General features: G+C 42.3%; 1 protein-coding gene across 1 annotated transcript in view; it reads right to left on the reverse strand.

Annotated features, from left to right (window-relative positions):
* Positions 1 to 1,358: 1,358 nt before the first annotated feature.
* Positions 1,359 to 18,682, reverse strand: part of LOC103810934 (mitochondrial peptide methionine sulfoxide reductase-like) — a gene marked incomplete at both ends in the record, with an annotated part of 73,588 nt that continues 56,264 nt past the window's right edge. The window contains one exon of the mRNA XM_009083866.1: positions 1,359 to 1,465. Coding sequence (XP_009082114.1) covers positions 1,359 to 1,465 — 107 coding nt within the window. The remainder of the gene's footprint in view (positions 1,466 to 18,682) is intronic.

Raw genomic sequence — 18,682 nt, forward strand, 5'->3', positions numbered from 1 at the left:
TTTACAGGGTGACAGTGGTCAGCAGATGCTAACAGAAAGGAATAAAAGGAATTTGGAAAAGGATCTAAGGTAAATAATGAGCAAAAAAAGAAGTTCTGAATGATAAATATCTTCTGAAACCACTCTGTTAACACAGGCAAACACCTCCAAGACTGACTTACCCCATGTGTTCAGCTACGCAGGAGAAAATATGCCATTGAACACTTCATTTACATGCACAGTTATCACACCAAGAACAACTTGCTAATTACTTACTTGCAGTTCAGAGCATCTCTTTGCAAGCAAAAGAATTGCAGCTGGGCATAGGAACCAGCCCTATAAGTGCACCCAGAGCTCAGCTCACCAGTCATATACACCTTGGTGAAAACCAAACTGTTGCACAATACTGCAGCACATGAACCTCCTTTTTGGACCTTCTGACAGATGTACCTCCTCAAGAAATAGTTGTTGACTTTTACCATTAAATATTCACCAAAACTCCTGGTTTGTTAACATAACACTAGTGAAGTCATTGTATAAATAAATGCATAAACACGGAGATTCTTTTAGCACTATTCAAGAGTTACTGTCTATTGCTCTGATGTCCTAGGCGAGTGGGTTTTTTAATCTAAGTTATAAGAATTTATATTTCTCTGCTGTACAATCTGGATCTTTCATTGACAAGAGCACTAGGCAGATCAGACAGCAATCACAATGCAGAGACACTGCAGGACACTAATCCCTCTGCCTTCAGTTAAATAATAGCTTATGTGGCAGGAAAGAGGCTGAATCCATCTTCCCTGAAAAATAGGACTGTGTATAGAAAGGGAATTGGTTGATCTTCTCTCATATAAATCCTTGTGTCAAAACAAATACTCTCAGGAAGTCACAGGCTGTCACATCCCATCAAAGACATTTATGGAATGGCTTGATAGAAGCATCTTATAAGCAGCAGGTGGGTTATCCTGAATTATCAAGCTCAAAAATCAATCAAGACCATCCCTCAAAGCTCAAGAACTCGTGTGTCTGAGATTTTGGCTACAATCTTCAAAGTATGTGTTCCAGGGACACTTGATAGCTTTAAGATCACAGATTGCTGCTCTGGTGCACCCACATTAGAAAATCTCTAGAAGAGATTCAATGTACCTCTGCATAAGGAACTATTTTTCTTTGTGCATAGTTACAAAATGACTCACACACACACACAAACTCTTAAAAGTCAGAATGTAAAGCAACTATGACACGGTTTCAGTATTGGAATGAGGAGCTCCAATAGCAACGTGGAAAGTGCACAGCACAAGGAGTGATTTTGTGCTTACTGGTGACATTGTCAACCTCTGATCATATGTGAAGTAATTCCACCCCCTGCCCAGTGTTACCTTTTGATATTCTTCCTTAGATCTCAAGGCAGCTTCCATCTGTTCCTGAGAAAAGGTGTAGATGGCTGAGCGATACTGTGTGCCAACGTCATTGCCTTGTCGCATCCCTGGGGAGAGAGAAAACATGGCACACCATGAGGCTCAGCCTCCCTCCCTCCCTGGGCTGCAGGAAGAAGTTCAACACAGCTACATTTCATAGAATCCCAGAATGGTTTGGGTTGAAAGGGATGTTAAAAATCATCTTTTTCCAACCCCTCTGCCATGGGCAGGGACACCTTCCACCAGACCAGGTTGCTCCAAGCCCTGTCCCACCTGGCCTGGAACACTTCCAAGGATGGGGCAGCCACAGCTTCTCTGGGCAAAATTGAGGATGTTCCATAGAGCTGAATTAGCACAGCCTCTTCCATGCATACTCAGTAGGTGTTTTAAGGAAGTCCATGTCTTTCTTTAGTTAACACTAGTTAACTAGTTAACACTGAAGAGATCCAATGGTGATAGCTCCATTTAAATGACATGCAAATGAAGTATGAGCAGTTTATGTTTTGTTACATCACACAGTAGTCAAATACAGACGTAAAACCTTCAAGAATTAAACTGCAGTCACTTTAATCAAGGTAAAACTCTTAGAATATTTTTTGAACCATGGAAACGGTTATCAAAAACTGTTGATTTTCCATAGTGCTTAAGATTCTTCTTGTGCTAGAGGAACACAACTTGATGGGAGAAAGGTTCAAAATACCCTTGGAGATAATTAGTTATTCTTGGCACAGATTTCCCAGAGAGGCTGTGGACTCTCCACCCCTGGAGGTGTTCATGGCCAGGCTGGATGGGGAATTTTGGCAAAAGGATTATCCCCTTTAGTACTGGCTCATTCCATAAAGTCAAACAACCTCAGAGAGGAGCTTTAGCATTAAGAATGATCTGGATGTGCAGTTTTGCCACTGCAGTGGCACCTTTGTTATTCCTGTCTTTCACACTTTCTTCCCCATTTTGCATTCAAGAACACAACTTTTTGCTTTGCTGTGAAAAATGTATTAATGTTGAGCTTGTCTGGGTGAGTGAAAAAGCTGAAGACTCTGAAACAGAGTCCTTCCAAATGCCTTCAACACAAGACAAATTGGAAATCATCAGGATTTGTCTTTGGACTGTCACTAGACTACAGAATTCTCTTTGAAGATGAACATCAGATATCAAGACTATGGAGATGAGATGAAAAAAACAATAACCATTGTGATATGCCCCTAGCAAAGGGCAGAGGGCAGAGAAGGAGTTTGTGATACTGGGGGAAAAGATGCTATCTACATACTACTACTCATTAAATCACGGCAAGTTTTATTCCTCTTTGACTTTCCAAGGCACCATAAAAATGGTTTAAAGGGAAGAACAATAAACAACTGAAACTGGCTGAAATATTTATGAACAAAAATATACAGAAGTATTTTAAAATACGCATTTGAACTAACATTTCCTTCAATGACCAACAGTACAGATGAAAGAGTATGATGCCAACACAAGTTATGGAGTTTTCTGATGATCTGGGTTACTTTTTAACTGGTAAAATGCATTATTACACATAAAAACAACTGTGCTCTTCATCAATACTTAATAGTGTTGACTGCCAGGCAGAGAATATCCTGCTGATTCCTTTGCAAGTTCTTTCAGGGAGCTCTGGTAAAGCCAATGCTGCTGAAGAGTTAGGGATAAAATGAATACAGGCCAGGAAAGTATTAGTTTTGCCAGGATATGTTAATGCTGATTGATGTTTGAGCTTAAGTATTAGCATTCTACAAATCTATTTATTGCTTAACAAACCACTTAACAACTGACTAGGGAGTAGATTACAAAAATCTCTGTGAATGGAGGATCACTACACACTATGAAGGTTTCTAGCATGAACTTAAGAGTATGAGTTTAGCATGAGCTCATGTGCTCTGAGTGAGAAGATAAGATTATTTAATATATGCATGTGCCACCATGACATAGTACTAGAGAAGCAGTCAGCTTAATTAATTTAGTGAAGAGAAGGTTAAGAGCAGAACTGACTCTGATTTAAAAACACATTTAAAGAGAAAAAAAAAAAAGAGAAATAAGGCTTTTTACTCTTGGCAAAGTTGCTTAATAAGGTAGAGCAATTGAAAGCTAAAGTATAGAAAATCCAGATGGCAAATAAGGCAAGATTCAAGCAGCAAAGAGTGTTTCTCCTTTGCACAATGCAGCTAAAGCCACGTTACATTCCTGAGGGCTTCACATTAAGAATATACATTTTCATAGAGTCATAAAGCAGTTTGGGTTGGAAGAGATCTCAAAGATCATCTAGTTCCAACCTCCTGCCATGGGCAGGGACACCTCCCACTAGACCAATTTGCTCCAAGCCACATCCAACATGGCCTGGAACACTTCCACAAATGGGATAGCCACAGCTTCTCTGGGCAACCTATGTCAGTGCCTCACCACCCTCACAGGGAAGGATTTCTCCCTAATATCCCTTCCGGCAATGGGAACCCATTCCCCCTTGTACTGTCACTCCAGGCCCTTGTCCCAAGTACCTCTCCTGCTCTCTTGGAGCCCCTTTAGACACTGGAAGGGACAAATAGGTCACCCTGAAGCCTTCTCTTCTCCAGGTTGAACAATCCCAATTCCCCCAGCCTGTCTCCAGAGCAGAGGTGCTCCAGGCCTTGAACCATCTCTGGCCTCCTCTGCACTCACTCCAGCAGCTCCACGTCCTTCTGCTGTTGGTGACCCAGAGCTGGAGGCAGCACTGCAGGTGGGTCTCACCTGAGCAGGACAGAGGGGCAGAATCCTCCCCTCACCTGCTGCCCACGCTGTGAGGATGAGATCAGGAAAGCAAAACTCAAAAAGCTGTACAATACCAATAAAGAAATTATAAAGTTAAGGAGGAGTCAGGCTGTGCAAGAACAAGTCCCTTCTAGAACCGAAGTCTTCGCTTGTGCTGTTAAACCATCTACTAGGAATGAAGAAGACTGAACAGATATTGTACTACCCCAAAGTGTCTCTTTAATGTGATCAAACATCCAAGCTGAAATGGCATTTATTTTTACTTGTTACTTAAATTAATTTGCACCTAAATTCCCCCCAATAAGTAGCTAATACATTATCTAAAGCACTAAGACTATGAGATAACCAAAAAAAACCCATGCGTACAGCCATAACCAAGTGCCACTGCTGCTGTTGCTACTTGTAATGTACCTCACACGGACAAACTTACATCTCAAGGGTCCATCAGTGATGTTTTAAAACCCTCTGGCAAGTCATACTTGCTGAGATTCACTAATTCAATGAGTAGCAAACAAGGCAAGAAATTCGATTTACTAAACAACTGTGGTAGGATGATTGAGCTTAACAATCTTGTCTTGCTAAAAAAAAAAGTCTACTGAATAAAAAACAACCTCTGCTTGGCTCTCTAAAAATTCCACAAGGTCATCTGTGCTCAACTTCCCTTCTTTTCTGAAATGCCTTTCTGATTTTGTCTACCCTGACATTGTCTCTGTTAACATGATACCACATTTTATACACATTGGGCTTCGGATAGGGAGAACATATAAACAATTAACTTAATAAAGACACTAAATGTATTGGAAGATACTGTGTACAGCTAAATCCAAATCCTATCTCACAATGGATTGTCAGCATTGCTGCCATTGGTTCCAGCTACATTGAGTGCACATTAGACTCTGGAAAAGTCTTCTGGTAAGACAAGTCAATGTCTGACATCTGGAATGAACAGGTTGAGAGCAGCCCTGGGGAGAAGGACTTAGGGGGCACTGGTGGGTGAGAGCCTGGACATGCCCTGGTCATGTGCACTCCAGGTCCAGAAACCAACTCTGTTCTGGGCTCATCCCCACAGTGTGGGCAGCAGAATCCCCCCACAGATGGGGACATTCTGTCTGGGGACTGCCCCACTCAGGTGAGACCCACCTGCAGTGCTGCCTCCAGCTCTGGGTCACCAACAGCAGAAGGACGTGGAGCTGCTGGAGTGAGTGCAGAGGAGGCCAGAGATGGTTCAAGGCCTGGAGCACCTCTGCTCTGGAGACAGGCTGGGGGAATTGGGATTGTTCAACCTGGAGAAGAGAAGGCTTCAGGGTGACCTATTTGTCCCTTCCAGTGTCTAAAGACCTGAAGAGAGTCTACACAAAAGATGGAGAGACTATGTACAGTGGCCTGGAGTGACAGGACAAGGGGGAATGGCTTCATACTGTCAGAGGAAATGAGTTAGATTCGATATTGTGACGAAATTCTTCCCTGTGAGGGCGGTGAGGCACTGGCATAGGTTGCCCAGAGAAGAAGTGGATGCTCCATCCCTTGGAGTGTTCAAGGCCAGGTTGGACAGGGCTTGAAGCAACCTGGTCTAGTGGAAAGTGTCCCTGCCCATGGCAGGGGGCTGGAACTAGGTGATCTTTGAGGTGCCCTACAACCCAGGTCATTCTATGATCTTCGGTGCACCAAAGCGGTTCCACTGAATTCCAGAAATTTCTTCCAAGTTATAATACAATTATACCACAAAAAATCTCCACAGCCTTCATGTCATTCACCTTGCCTACAAGTTTCCAGGCAATTAAAAAGGACTTAAACACCTTTCAAAACAAGTATCTACTGCAAATTATAATCACACCTCATAAACACTGAGATTTGGAATTCCTTTGGATGATCACTCACTCACTACCTTTGCTAGATTTTCACAGAACAATGAATGAATCTCTTGACACTATGGACTGGATGAATTAAAGCAATATTTATTAGCACTAATGGATGTATTTCAGGTTCAGGTTTCCTGTAAAGAAAGAATTTTGTCAGAATAAGACTTGTTTTCCACCTGTGCCAAACTTCATTTTTAGGAAATGCATATGGATTTTGCTTCAGTTCCAAATCATTGAATCAGTGAATCAAGTTTGTCTAAATCATCACGTACTGGAAGAAAGAATAATTTCTCCAGAACATCAGCTACATGTCTTCAGAGCAGCTGGATCTTCTAGGGAAACACTGTTTGCCTGCAACTGTTCTGTGAGATGTCTCAAAGTCATTCTCTGTGCAAACCTGCCAATTTAGGGGTAGTTTTTAGGGTGTCTCCAGGAGATAGATCTTTTCCTCAAATACATAGGAAAATCTGTCAGTAGGGCCTGAATCTCCTTTTTATTTGAGGCTGTGATGACAAACAGGTTCCTTCCTGAAGTTCTTAAGAAAATATATTAACTCTGAGGAATCACAGCACCATTAAGGTTGGAAAGTCCTCTGAGATCAACAAGACCAACTATTCCCCCCGCACTGCCACGGCCACCACTAAACCATATCTTCAAGTGGCACATCTACACAGCTTTTGAATACTTCAAGGGATAGTGACACCACCCCTGCCCTGAGCAGCCTGTGACAGGGCAGGACAACCCTTTGGGGGAAGAAATTGGTCCCAATATCCAACCTAAACCTCGCTTGGTGCAACTTGAGGCTATTGCCTCTTGTTGCAGCCCTTGTTACCTGGGAGCAGAGACTGACTCCCACCTGGATATAACCTCCTGTCAGTGAGTTGTAGAGAGTAAGAAGGTTCAGAGCAGAGGAAAGTCTCAAGCTTCACCTCAGGTCCTCCAGGATTCTGACAGCAGAACCTCCTTAACCAGCCCAGGGATTGTAAGATCAACCCATTACATCAGCTCTACTTTTAAAAAGGTACTACTAAAATCAGTGGTGCAAGACAGGGACTGGCAAAAAGGCAAATACCTGTCTCCATGACCAAGTGATCCAGGACACATCCAACAGTACCAGGAACAAACATACCCTGGAGTGATGAGGTTGGCACTTCCTACTGAAGCCTGTGACAAAGCAAATCAGCTGCTTTGCTGAGAACACCCATAAAATCTCTTGTCAAGGAGAGGTTTAGACAGAGACGCTGATTTTAGAACTGATAGAAAAGCAGAGCATTTGCACCTCTCTGGCAAGAGAGAAAAATATGTTATTTTTGGTTATGGCTTCATGGTGCCAAAGTGGATAAGCTCAAAGCCTCTGTGAGCACTGGCCAGTCCGTGTAAGCTCTTGTCTCTGGAGAACCACGGAGGACAATTGCATCTGGAGCTCTAAATGTGTTTAGATGTTGGACATGGATTATATTTAGGAATTTCACTTTGGCTGACCAAAAAACCTCAGCCTGGACCACTCCGGAGAACATAAAATGTCCTCACTGTGCCAGCAAACCAGAACAGCAATTAATCAAAAATCCCCTCAGGAGCTGAGTGTATATGAAACAGAAATCTGTGGCCCGGGGATGGTGGATGGAAAGAACAGGGAGCTCTGAGGCTTTCCCAGGTCCTGCTAAAGGAATGATTCCCAGGTTGAGACTGCTATGGAATATAAGCACACTGCCATTGGGAAACAATTTGCCAAAATGTAGACAATAGGCAAAGAAATGGCTCTAAAAAGCACCTTCTTACCAATACTTTGGTATCTTCTGATGCACCTGGGTAGGAATGACAGTTTTGGTCTCCACCATAATCTTTGGCATCAAAGCAGGAAATACTCGTTCTCCTTTAGTTTGAACAACTAGAATATGGATTGGAATATGGACTCCCCATCTCTGGAAGTGTTCCAGGTCAGGTTGGACAGGGCTTGGAGTAAACCTGGTCTAGTGGAAGGTGTCCCTGCCCATGGCAGGGGGGTGGAACTAGATAATCTTTAAGGTCTCTTCAAACTCAAACTATTCTATAATTTTATTATTAATAAAAACACATATTTCCCAGTCCTGCAAACAAGCAGATTTAGTTCAAAATGGTGAAAGTTTCATATATTACCTCCAGAAAGCTAAAGCAAAAGGCACTTTCTTTCTTTTATTGGCTAAATCAAGGAATTCTTTTGAAGACTCAACCCTCTAATAACTTGAAAGTAATACTTCTACACCTCTCCTTATCTTCTCTCCATTTAAAAATGATAAAAAAAATGTAATGGCATCATTCGTCAACTTTGCCATTCTCAGAGGATCTGAGGAATAATGGAGATAAATGACTAAGGTCTCTTAGACTCTTCTCTGCCATCCAGTGAAATTTTAAAGGGCAGTTCATAGCTCTTATTTTTATCATAATTTTTGCCTTGATTTATAGACTTTTCTGCACCTGTCACTTATTTTCTGAGACCCACCAAAACCTGATACACTGATTGGTCATTTTCTTTTCCCCAATCAATCCTTGCTGAGTTAAGACTAATAAAACTCCTTCTTCCAGCTCATCATAGAATTATTTAGTAAAAATCAATTGCACCATGTCACCCTGGCTTGATGTCATCACTCACTATAATGATTACATCTATACAGCTTAAAAGTTGCCAGGGGAAAGTAAAACTCTTTATAGCATATGATTAAAGGAGAAAAATGTTAATAGGAAAGAAGTTAGTTACAGTGCTGTGAATTGAGAGTTCGTGATGATTTTCAAGGTGCTGTGGTGCAGGAAGGATAAATGAAATAGAAAGGAGCATCTTCAGAAGGTTAAAATACCTTAATGAGCTTGTACATATTAAAGAAAACTTTTATACTTTCAACAGAGCAGAAGGTTTACAAAGTTTTCAATAGCAGTGTCAAGGAGTAAACTATATCCATGGTCTTCTTTTGGAACTGAATGAGTGTTGAGGTCTTTTTCAACCCAAACCATTCTATGATTCATGTGCCACATGCAATATTGTGTCTCTTAAGAGTTCCAATATTTTACAAAACTGGAAAGTCTGAAGGAAGACTTGAACTGAGAGAATTGTTCCCTGAATGCTTCATTACTTATCAATTCCATCACATAAAACATTGTTTAAAAGCATTTTTGAATGCTCTTTGACTTCTGAAGGAAGTACAGGATCTACTTGAGTCCACAAAAAGCCACAGGTGAGTTTCTGACAAGTGTCACAAAGCTCAAGTGTGAAATGCCACTGTCTCATAGGAATTTGAATCCATTTCTAGTTATTATTTGAAAGTACATATTTACCAGTAGGGTATAGAACAGACAAAGAGAATGGTCAATTGTCTACATAAATCATCCTTACCAGCATTCAAACTTATTGTAGGGGACTTTCAGCTTTGACTAAACTTGACATAACTGTACTCAAAAGTTAATCTTTGAGTTAAGTTTATACAAGTTTTTGGACTTTTTCTGTCATAAAGAGACAATAGGCTCTTTCAGAGGTGCCTACTAAAAATCTGTCTCAGGGCTGGATGAACCTCAACCTCTTGGACCAAGTGTAGAGGAGGCCACAGAGATGCTCTGAAGGCTGGAGCACCTCTGCTCCTGAGACAGGCTGGGAGAGCCAGGGAGGTTCAGTCTGGAGAAGAGAAGGCTCTGGGGACAACTTAGAGCCCCTTCCAGTGCCTAAAGGGGCTCCAAGAGAGCTGGAGAGGGACTTGGGACAAGGGCCTGGAGGGACATGACAAGGGGGAATGGCTTCCCACTGCCAGAGGACAGGGAGAGATGCGATACTGGGAAGAAATTCTTGGCTGTGAGGGTGGTGAGGCACTGGCACAGGTTGCCCAGAGACGTTGTGGCTGCTCCATCCCTGGGAGTGTTCCAGGGCAGGTCGGGCAGGGCTTGGAGCAACCTGGGCTGGTGGGAGGTTTCACTGCACATGGCAGGGGGTTGGAACTAGATGATCTTTGAGGTCTCTTCCAACCCAAACCATTCTGTGATTCTATGAACATGTGAAAGAGTGAAAATTATTTATAAGAATATGTTCATAAATATACATTATAGATACAATAAATTGATATTTATCGGTGCAGCTGGAACTGAGCTTCCAGGTTTAGGCAACCAAAAGCTGCTTGGAGATGCCTCATTTGGGGCCAGTCAACTGTGTTGACTAGATATCTACTGACAATATTGGGAACTGAGTCTCTCCATGCCTATGGAAACATCTAAATTTAGATGGATTTATCCCAGCCTTTATCCCAACAGACAGGTCTATGCTGATAAGACAAACCTGACTGGAGATCTTGATACTCTTCATACCCAAGTGCACAGAGCAGAGATGTCTGGAGGAGACTGGAGGACATGACAGAGGGCATAAATGAGTTCCATATTTTCTAAAGCACAGCTGCTAAACAGGTATAATGAACAAGAGGATCTGACATGACAAAAACATGTCTATTTGGACATCTTTGGGCCCTCATTGCCTATTTTCTTCATGGACTAGCTATGTTGTGGGACATACAAAAAGCTGGACAACAACTGATCAAGTGAAAAAATAAGAAATATTATACAATGAAAAAATCCAGATCAGGTACTATATCGAGATAGGCCATGGAATCACACAGGTTTGCTGTTTGTTTTCTTTCTGTGCCTTCTCCATTCTCTTCATTTATGTTGTTCACTAGCGTCTTGCTTCAATTTAGCCATGTGTTAGCACTACGAATCTAAAGCTACTCTGATCCACCAGGTGCTGTTGCAATAGTAATAAAAATAATTAGTGATAATAAAAATAACAGTGTTGTCATTTGCTTTTATCAGCAGATAAGCTCCTGGGACACTGCTCTCTCCAAACAGACAAGTGTGCTCTTATAAATATGCACGAGAAAATTGCAGGCAGAGAAAAACAGTCATTCCCTGAAAATATTGTTGTTAGGAAGAGAATCAGCTTTGACCTCTTGTACCTAATTATACACGAAAACAAAGATTAAAAGCCTACTAATAATCACCATAAACTATGATTAATGATGCCATGCTTCAGTGCCTCAGATTTCCAGACCCAAGTACAGTAAATTCACTAGTGGCTGATCTGAAGAAGGAATGAATATTTGAGATCACTTTGTTTTGACTTTGTCTATTGTCTTCCTTGTCTAAAGATTAGGAACAGTTCAAGAAAAAAAATTCTGCGGAAACAGACTTTCCAAGGTTGCTCTTTTCTAATTCTATAACCATACATTAAAATCTAGATACTGTTATTCACTCCGCATTCCCACGGGCTTCATGGAATCGCAGAATGGTTTGAGTTGGAAGGACCTTTAAAAATCATCTGGTCCCACCCCCCTGCCGTGGGCAAGGACACCTTCCACTACACCAGGTTGCCCCAAGCCTTGTCCAGCCTGGCCTGGATCACTTTCAGGGATGGGGCAACCACAGCTTCTCTGGGCAGCCTGTGCCAATGTCTCACTACCCCCACCATAAACAAATTCTTCCTTATATCCAGTATAAAATCCTCCCCTCCCTTCAGGTGGGTTCATGTTTTCCACAACGTAAGAGTTATGACGTCATCTTTAGCAGCACGAAATTTGAATGCCACGGCTTTTCACAGAATCCCAGAATGGTTTGGGTTGGAAGTGACCTTAAACATCTCCTAGTTCCAACCCCCTGCCACGGGCTGTGACATTTTCCACTAGACCAGGTTGCTCCAAGCCTCACCTCATCTTCAAGGAACCATTTTCTCATCCTCAAGGAACCACTTAATTATTGACCTTAGCAATACTCAAAGATAAAGTTAATTTTTAGTAGTTCTGGAGCACTGTTCAACACATCCTTGTCAGATACAAAATAGACAGCCTAAAAGTAGTTTAAAGGTAAGATTTCAAAGCCCACAAGTACTTTTGCCCTTGAGCCAGAATTGATTCAGCACCACACACTTTATAATGCAAAGTATTCAGCCATCTCAGCACCGCTGTGCTGGCTAATAATCTTCTTCATTAAGGAAGACGGAGAGAAAACAACAGCTCCTAAACTGGAAATATAGGTCAGAAAAAGTCTCTTCTAATTTTTATGGATAAAAAGAGTCTAACATGCAAATTAGGTCATGACAGCTAAAATTCCTGGGGATGCAAAGAAACTTATAATACCTGTTTAAGTTTAATGCTTATTTAGTTTTAAAAGAAGACAAAGATTGGGAACAACAGATATCAGGCATTTTGGTTCATGAAAGAAATGAAGTTGCATTCTCAAAGTGCAATATTGGGTAAGCCTCACTGGCAAAGACTTTTGGTACTTTGAAAAATGCATAGACCAAAGGTATTTCAGAGGTGATTATGGGCAAGGCACTAAACTGGTTGCTGGTGGTGTGGGTAGACATCAGTCAACTGTCCCACCATGGATATTTTGCTGGAAAGAGCAGGAATTAGAAGAACCTGAGGCAAGAGAAGACACTGTCTCCTATCAAACAAGAACCTGAAGGCAACAGAAGAAAGTCTTCTATCAAACCACTCTGTGCACAATTCTACTGTTGAACATTCAATCCTGCAGGAACCAATAAACATTTATCTTTCCTGTGTCTCAGTATATCGATTTCCATGGCTTTTTTTAATTTATCAACACAGAGCTGTGTTTTATTCCTTTCCTTCAGGAGCCTCCTAGCAATGTCTTCACCACTGATTTAATTAGCATCCTCTCCACTATATCCTCCAAGTCATTAATGAAAATATTGAAGAGTATTGGACCAAGAATGGCTCCCTGAGGGGTTGGTAATTCTGTTTTGAATATATTTAATATGCCTGGTGACAATAGATGTTGTATTTCTACTGTTTTTTGTTGCACCTTGTAATAATGCTGAAACCATCAAGACTTAATAACATTTGAAATACATAACAAAGGTGCTTTAATCTGAGACTTGCAAATTTCATTCAAATTATGAAGGGAAGTTAGAGCAATATAAAGGACAAACATAGAAAAAAATGGTTAGATTTTACAAGGAGAGATTATTTTTTCCCTTTAATCCCTAAATGAAGTTCCAGGCCTGTAGCAGAATACATAATGCTGTTTTAGGGTCGCAGTAGCGTTTTTTATGTGTACAGCTGTTCTTCCACTGGTATAAGTAGACACATCTGCTCATTAGCAATACAATGTCATTTCTAGTGTCTAATTTTAATTATTTGCAGATGATAGATTCCTTATGCAATGACTAAAAAAAGTACAGTCCTTCAAAACTGGGGAGAAATAAATATACCCTCTGAGACTAAAATGGGTCAGCACAGGGGAAAACAGATATTAATCTGGAGAATTCCTGGATCAGCACTAAGGCTAAATGCCAACGTGTTTGGAAGGTCACAGGGAGGAGAAACAGCTCTTCTTTATCATGGATGCACAAGACATATGGACTAAGAGATGTTCTGAATGAATCTGGCAGGTGATGAGTTTGTTGTAGGACAGATGGTCCTCAACTGCTGGAAAAATATCACTCCTGCTTACATTTCCTGTACAAACACAGGCAAGATAAGGACTTCTCCATGACAGGAAGGAGGGATATTACTTACAACAAGTTTGGTTCTTTGTATATTCACAAAGAATCCATTAGGCTTGATGAAAATTTCCAGAAGCTCCTGGGCAGTGGTGGCTGTGAGGGTCTTTGTCCTTCACCCTGTTGTCAGAGGGCAGCCAGAACTATGGAGTTCTGGCTTGCTCTCAGCTCCTGCCACTAATTCATAAAGCCAAGCAGAAAGGCAGAAGAAGGAAAAACAATGGGATTTGAGTACAACAGGGGTTCACTCCAGGGAATTGTAGTTGTACCTAAGTTATGTCTTGTGGGCTGGGAAGGACTGGGGACTCGTGATGAACCTGGGGAGCACAATTGCCAAAATAAGCATCTGTTTTGGATTGTAGGCAAGAAAGAAAAGAGCTAAAGGGGGTGAGTGGATTTTTCATTTCTCCCAGACATGTTTTCATAGAATCCTAGAATGGTTTGGGTTGGAAGGGACCTTAAACATCATCTAGTTCTACGTCCCTGCCATGGGCAGAGACACCTTCCACTAGACCATGCTGCTCTAAAGAGAAGGTTTGTCATCTGATTGACTTCTGTCCAGCCAGAGAAAGCAACAAGGAGCCTTTCTTTAAAGCCACCTTGGACTGTGCTGAAATCTTAGACACACTTTAACCCCACACAGAGTCAGGAGAATCACGGCAGGAATATTCTTTACAGGAATCCCATTTGCACCACAACAAACAGATTTCTCTGGTATCAGATTGATTTTTCCAAAGGTTTAGAGAAATAGCTTCTGGCACCCCACAAAGAGCAGCCAAACTTTCTGATCAGATCAGATCTGACATGTTGCTCCCTGAACATAAGCACAGTTGGGCTTTGCAATTGGCTCCCACACTGCTGGGCAGTGCTGATGCCAGAAGGTGGTCCCACTGCAGCCACGCTCGTGGCGATTTAAGTCCTGGCTCAAAACCACGTTTCACTTCCATTCATGCAGGGTTAATTTTCAGCTTGAGCAGAGAACTTTGTGATTGCCACAAAGATGTTGTATCCTGCAGAAAGGTCAAGGAACGAGGAGAAAATTCCCCTTTTCTCTCACAGTGAAGTCAAAGATTAGTTTAAAGTAATTGTGACACCACAGGCTGAGGCACAACACAGGCAAACTCTCCCTCTAGACAAGCAGCACAGAGGTGCCAGGAGAACCAGCATCAGGGCACAATTTTAAGGAGAGAGTCAAGCTTACATCCTAAAAAGTCCGGAAGCTCTGAGGATGGCTCCATTAGTGCAAAAACAAGGCAATACAGACTGCCCGACACATGTATAAAATTATCTACAGTGATTAGCCATAAGATTCTTTTGCAGTATTTTCAGCATATCACATTAATTCTCTGTTTCTGTATCAATGACAAAGAAATAACCATCTCAAGCACATACAGAGCTATACAGAGCAATCCTCTTAGAGATCAGATCATTCCTGGGAGAGAAGGAATGCTGATCCGTGCACTAGAGGCTGAACAGAGATGACAGCCATATGCCACTTGGCAGAAGTCAGGGGGCTGTTTGTTGCTTTTTCAGTATCCCAATTCTAATGAATTATAAAATAGAGCCTAAATTAATAGTCAAGAGGACTTTATCGGGGGCCCACACTTAGGAGATGCTCATCTGGGAGAATCTCTTTCAACTCATAGACTGTTTGACTTGATCAAAGGTTCTTGCTTTTCGATTGACTTCTGTACAATCCTCAGACTCAAGAGCTTCACGAAACAAGAGCCAGGCTGCCTCCCACAGAAAATTCCAATCCCAGTGAGATGTCAGTCTCATCTTAAAGGCCAACTGCTTGGAAAGCAGGAACTTTTGAATATTAATACACTCATACAATAATGAATGATAGGGCTGCCAGGCTGTACACTTTAGCAACTTGGTACCAGCTAGACTGATATTTGATTCATCTTTATCTGCACCAGAATGTACATATTTGATGTTTAATGGCATAAGAACAATCAAACAAGTCCATTATCTCTGCTGGGGGTAGGAGGGCTGAAATGGCTTTATCCCAGCTTCTGGAAAAAGATGAACCAGACAAAGCTTTTATACTTTTGAGTGAGAGCTATACTCAGGAAGTCTAGTATTCACTGGCTACAGGACACACTGGATCCATCCAAGGACTGTCCTGAATTGCATGAATAAGGAATCTTCTGAATTTATCTGCTTAGTCTCTGACAGACTGAGTCCTGCATTCCCACAAGGCTGCCTAAATAAAACTCACTGTGTGCACACAGCTGAACCTCAGGGAAGGAGACAAATACTGTAGGTCAGAGAGGTAAATCTCACTTCCAGTCTCTTTACATAAAACCACAGGGAGCAGATACAAATTAAGGCAGAAAAACTATTCCACCTTACAGATCTGCTGCTGCTAACTGCTCAAACTTGAAAGGGTAGATAAACATACCATCCCTATCTTACAAAACTAGGAAACTTGATATTGAGACCTTGTGGTTTAGATTTTCCCCAGGTTAAGAAAGATGGTGGAAATGTGATGAACTTTGCAAAGTTCTTGAACAGAGATTAGAATCACAGAATCATTTATGTTGGAAAAAGATCTCCAAGATCATGGACTCCAACCTTTGACCAAACACCACCTTGTTAACTAGACCAGAGCACTGGTCCAGTCAATTCATGAACACCTCTGGGGATGGTGACTCCACCACCTCCCTGGGCAGACCCTTCCAATGTTTAACAACCGTTTCCATGAAAAAATTCTTCTTGATGTCCAACCTGAACTTCCCTTGGTGCAGCATTAAGGAACCGTAAAAACATACCGGCAAAGGAACCTGTCCAAGGCTGAGTGTACAAAGCCATGTTCTCTGGGGGGAAAGTGATGCTCTCGCTTTTGGCAAATTATTATGGAAGAACCACTTGAAAATTCTACTGTGCCAAGCTCAGATAAAGATTTAGGAATGTTTACCCCAAGCACTGTAGTGCCACATAGATGCCTGAGACAGTTGTGAATGACTTGAGTATCTCCACAGCTCAATGTCCTGTGGAGATAGCAGCTCACGTCCCAGAAGGAGGACAGCCACATTAGCGTGGCCTTGTGCCCAAGCTAATTAGGTGACGCTCTCCCAGCTGCCAGAAATCAAAGAGTGAATCATACATCTGCCAACATCCAGCCTTCTTCTGAAAGCACAGTCTGGAACTATTTTGAACCTCAGTTATGGGAGAATGAAAGGTGAATATAAAGACATAATATCACCATTTTTTTTTGTTTCAAAGCTAGAAGGAATCACAAATTCATCTGATGAATTTATCTGACCTGTTATCACAATGACTACACTTCATCCACACTGTGTCCAGGCAACAAACTTCAGTCAGCCTAAAGCCCAGAAGTCCTTCAGGCACTGATCTAATCTGTGTGTGCCACAGGCAGAGCCCAACCATATGCTGCCAAAGCCAGGGCTACAGATATGGCAGACAACTGGTCAGGTGGTAGTTGTCCAAACTGTTCCAACAGAGATCTATTTCTTATATTGCACTGGAAGGTGAAGAATCCCATACTCCTACCCATTAGTTACCAGCTCTGGCAATCAGGATAAATCCCAACAGGTGAGCAAGACATGCAGAGCAATTATCCTGAAATAATATTATCTGCTGGATCGAAACAACCAGCTCACCAGAACCACAGAATGGTCCCTTGGAAGGGACCTTAAAGACCATCTCATTCCAGGCCCTGCCATGGGCAGGGACACCTTCCCCCAGCCCAGGTTGCTCCAAGCCCTGTCCAACCTGGCCTGGAACACTTCCTGGGGTGGAGAAGCCACAGCTTCTCTGGGCAACCTGAGCCAGCGCCTCACCACCCTCACAGGGAAGAATTTTTTCCTAATATCCAGTCTAAACCTACACTCTATCAGTGTGAAGCCATTCCCCCTTGCCCTGTCCCTCTAGGCCCTTGTAAATAGTCCCTCTCCATCTTTCTTGTAGGTTCTCTTCAGGGACTGGAAGGCCTCAATTAGGTGACCCTGAAGCCTTCCCTTTTCCGGGCTGAAAGAAGGAAGCCATCCTCTGGTGATGGTCAGTTTCTAATATCCAAACTAAAAAGAACAAAAGAAAGACCTAAATAAGGGAGAAAACCTCCTTCCTGACCCCTGTGAGCAAACCAGAAAGGTCCAGGAGCATGAAGTGAGGATGGTTGCTGCCTTTCAGAGAATCCTAGAACGGCTTGGAAGGGAACCCTAAAGATCCTCTAGTTCCAATCCCCTGCCATGACAGACCTGTTTTAATGCAGAGCTGCAAGTATTTCCGGGATGATGCAAATTACCCTGGACACAGCTATAAGGGAAGGGGTTGGAAAGGGAGATGTTCATCAGTCATAGCATAGGCCACTGCACTTGACACACAGACATAGAACATCTTGTCCTGACTCGAATCAAACCCCTCTTTTAAAGTGATAAATTATCTCTGACTGAAAAGGATAGTGATGGAAAAAGGACTCCAATGTTTAACTACACTGAGAGATGTGAAACTCTCTCATTCCAAGGTGGAACTTCTCAAATTTTAGCTTCCAGCTACTGGAGCTTGTTCTGGTTTATCAGGAGTTGAAGCTGTCAACCTGACTGTGAGGTACCTGCAAGGATTACTTGACCATAGTGTTCATAGAATCATGGAATGTCCTGAGTTGGGAGAGACCCATATGGATCATCAAGTCCAACTCCAGGCCCTGCACAGGACACACCAACAATCCCACCCTGTGCCTGAGAGCACTGTCCAAATGTTGCTTGAGCTCTGTCAGGGTTGGGGCTGTGACCACTGCCCTGGGGAGCTGTTCCAGTGCCCAGCCACCCTCTGGGGGAATAACCTTTTCCTTCTACCTAGCCTAAACCTCAGCTGACATACTGCTATGTCTCTTCACCTAGTATAACATGCCTATTCCAACCACCAGGTCAGTTTTCTGGGCTCCATATCCTTTTTTCTGTCCCTCTTTGAATCCCCAGCAATATTTCCATATGATCCTTGGAATGGCAACATAGGAACTGCAGAAAATGTCCTGAGATTATACTGACCCTGAACACAGGGAACAGCTTCAGACTAAAGCCCTTTTCATATAAATAGGAGTTGCAATAACCTCTCTGGGCTCACTGGAAGACACTTATCCACAATAGCCCCTGGATCCCTTTCTGAGTTACTCT

This window comes from Acanthisitta chloris, unplaced genomic scaffold (genome assembly GCF_000695815.1).
Source record: "Acanthisitta chloris isolate BGI_N310 unplaced genomic scaffold, ASM69581v1 scaffold3581, whole genome shotgun sequence".
Classification (NCBI taxonomy): Eukaryota; Metazoa; Chordata; class Aves; order Passeriformes; family Acanthisittidae; genus Acanthisitta; species Acanthisitta chloris.